Source organism: Meleagris gallopavo, unplaced genomic scaffold (genome assembly GCF_000146605.3).
Source record: "Meleagris gallopavo isolate NT-WF06-2002-E0010 breed Aviagen turkey brand Nicholas breeding stock unplaced genomic scaffold, Turkey_5.1 ChrUn_random_7180001869621, whole genome shotgun sequence".
Taxonomy (NCBI): Eukaryota; Metazoa; Chordata; class Aves; order Galliformes; family Phasianidae; genus Meleagris; species Meleagris gallopavo.
The window spans coordinates 761-2,825 of record NW_011134592.1 but is presented as its reverse complement, the minus strand read 5'-3'; the positions used below and the strand labels follow the sequence as shown (position 1 = coordinate 2,825).

Here is a 2,065-nt window from a genome sequence, read left to right as displayed (position 1 = left end):
CAACCCCACCCCCAGTCCTCCAGCCACGCCCCCCGGACCTCCAGCCACGCCCCCAGTCCTACAGCCCCACCCCCAAGTCCTCCAGCCCCACACTGAGGTCCTCCAGCCCAAATCCAAGTCCTCCAGCCCCATTCCCTACTCACCACAGTAAGTATAGATGAGATTGGACTCCAAGAAATGAACCCTGAGGTTGTGCAGCATTGCAGGTTCATGGAGGTGGCTGAGGGCCGTCAGGTCATTCTGCCCCACCAAGATGTTGGGGTTCCGGAGGAAGGGGAGCCCGTGGCCATTGGGCTCGATGGGGAGATCATAGAGTTGCAAGGAAAACCATAGAGATTGTGGCTTCGGCGGTCCGTGGGGAACCATAGAGTTCTGGAGGACCATGAAGGTCCATAGAGAACCATAGAGTTCATTGCTTTGGGGGTCCGTGAGGAACCATAGAGTTTTGGAGGACCGTGGAGGTCCATGGGGAACCATAGAGTTTTGGAGGACTTTCCTTACAGTGCCATCTTCCAACTGTAGATGGAGGCTCCGATCACCTTCTTTGTAATCCTGGGTGATCTCTGCTGACTTCCAAACCTCCTCAGGGTCGAGGATCCAAACCCGGGTGGACTGCATGGGGGGAGAGAAACAAGCTCCAAGTTAAGGCTTGGATTGGACCTCCAAGACCATAAAGTTCAACCCAAACAGGCCCCAAACAGAACCACAGGCCTCCAAGACCATAGAGTCCAATACAAACAGTCCCAAACAGAACCAGTCCTCCAAGACCATAGAGTGCAACCCAAACAGGCCGCAAACAGAGCACAAACTCTATGGTCAATGTGGGTCGCTCCCCATAGGACTCATCAATAAGGCCCTCTTAAAAGGGTCACACCGCCAAGGCCCCACCGCCCATAGAAAAGCACAGGAGGGGACGCCTTCGTGGGGATGCGGCCCCTTTAAGATAGAGGGCTGGGAAAAGTGGGTCAGCTCTGATTGGCTGCGGCCCAAGGCGGGGAACAAAGCAGAGGGGAGCTGAAAGGGGGGCGGAAGTCCTCCAGCCCCAGAAGTGAGGTCCTTCAGACCCACACCAAGGTCCTCCATCCCCACATCTCAGTCCTCCAGCCCCATAAGAGCTGGACCCTATGGGGTTCTTATGGGGTCCTATGGGATCCTATGGGGTCTTTATGGGGTCCTTATAGGATCCTATGAACTTCCATATGTTTTTTATGGCATCCTATGCATCCCTATGGAATCTTTATGGGGTCTTATGGGATCCTATCAACTTCTATGGGGTCCTTATGGGATCATTATGGGATCCTATGGGGTCTTTATGGGGTTTTTATGGGGTCCGAACCCATGGAGGGGGGGCGGCTTTAATTGGGCCGCGGTCCCTTTAAGAAGCGGCGCTGCGCTTGGCGAGGGTCAAAGGGCGCCGCGCTGAATGCAGGTGCAAAAGGCGCTACACCCCTGCCGGTCCTTCAGCCCCATAAGTGAGTCCTCCATCCCCATAAGTCGGTCCTCCAGCCCCACACCTCAGTCCTCCAACCCCACATTTCAGTCCTCCAGCCTCACATTTCGGTCCTCCAACCCCACATCTGAGTCCCCCAGCCCCATAGCAAAGTCCTCCAGCCCCACACCGAGGTCCTCCAGCCCCTCCCCCCCCTCACCTTACAATAGAGCTGCGCGTCCGCCATGGCCGCCCTCCCTTCTCCCCATAGGGCGAGGTTATGGGGCTGGGCTCCGCCCCATAGGGAACAATGGAGGATGGGGAGCCGCCTTGGCTCCTATGGTGTCTTTATGGGGTTTTTATGGGGTCTCACGGGGTTTATGGGGTCCTATGGGGGCTTACGGGGTTTTTATGGGGTCTCAGGGAGTTTATAGGGTCCTTATGGGGTCTGAGGAACTTTATAGGGTCCTTATGGGGTCCTATGGTGTCCTTATGGGGTCTGAAGGGGTTTATAGGGTCCTTAAGGGGTCGTATGGGGCTTATGGGGTCCTTATGGGGTCTGAAGAGGTTTATAGGGTCCTTATGGGGTCCTGTGGGGGTCTTTATGGGGTCCTATGGGGGCCTTATGAGGTCCTT

The 2,065-nt window shown here is 55.9% G+C and overlaps 1 protein-coding gene across 1 annotated transcript; it reads right to left on the bottom strand.

Annotated features, from left to right (window-relative positions):
• Positions 1–26: 26 nt before the first annotated feature.
• LOC104916099 (unconventional myosin-Vb-like) lies at positions 27–1,815 on the bottom strand. The gene is made up of 2 exons (XM_010727081.3): positions 1,650–1,815; positions 27–612 (listed from the first exon to the last, which is right to left on the bottom strand). The coding sequence occupies exons 1-2, from the start codon at positions 1,674–1,676 to the stop codon at positions 136–138; spliced, it is 504 nt and encodes a 167-aa protein (XP_010725383.1). The 5' UTR covers positions 1,677–1,815; the 3' UTR covers positions 27–135.
• Between the last annotated feature and the right edge of the window lie 250 nt (positions 1,816–2,065).

Bases quoted from the DNA above. Each gene is read 5' to 3' on its own strand.
- LOC104916099 (XM_010727081.3), bottom strand. From the start codon at position 1,676: ATGGCGGACGCGCAGCTCTATTGTAAG. The intron at 613-1,649 runs GTGAGGGGGGGG...CCCCCCATGCAG, and splicing joins ACGCGCAGCTCTATTGTAAG to TCCACCCGGGTTTGGATCCT.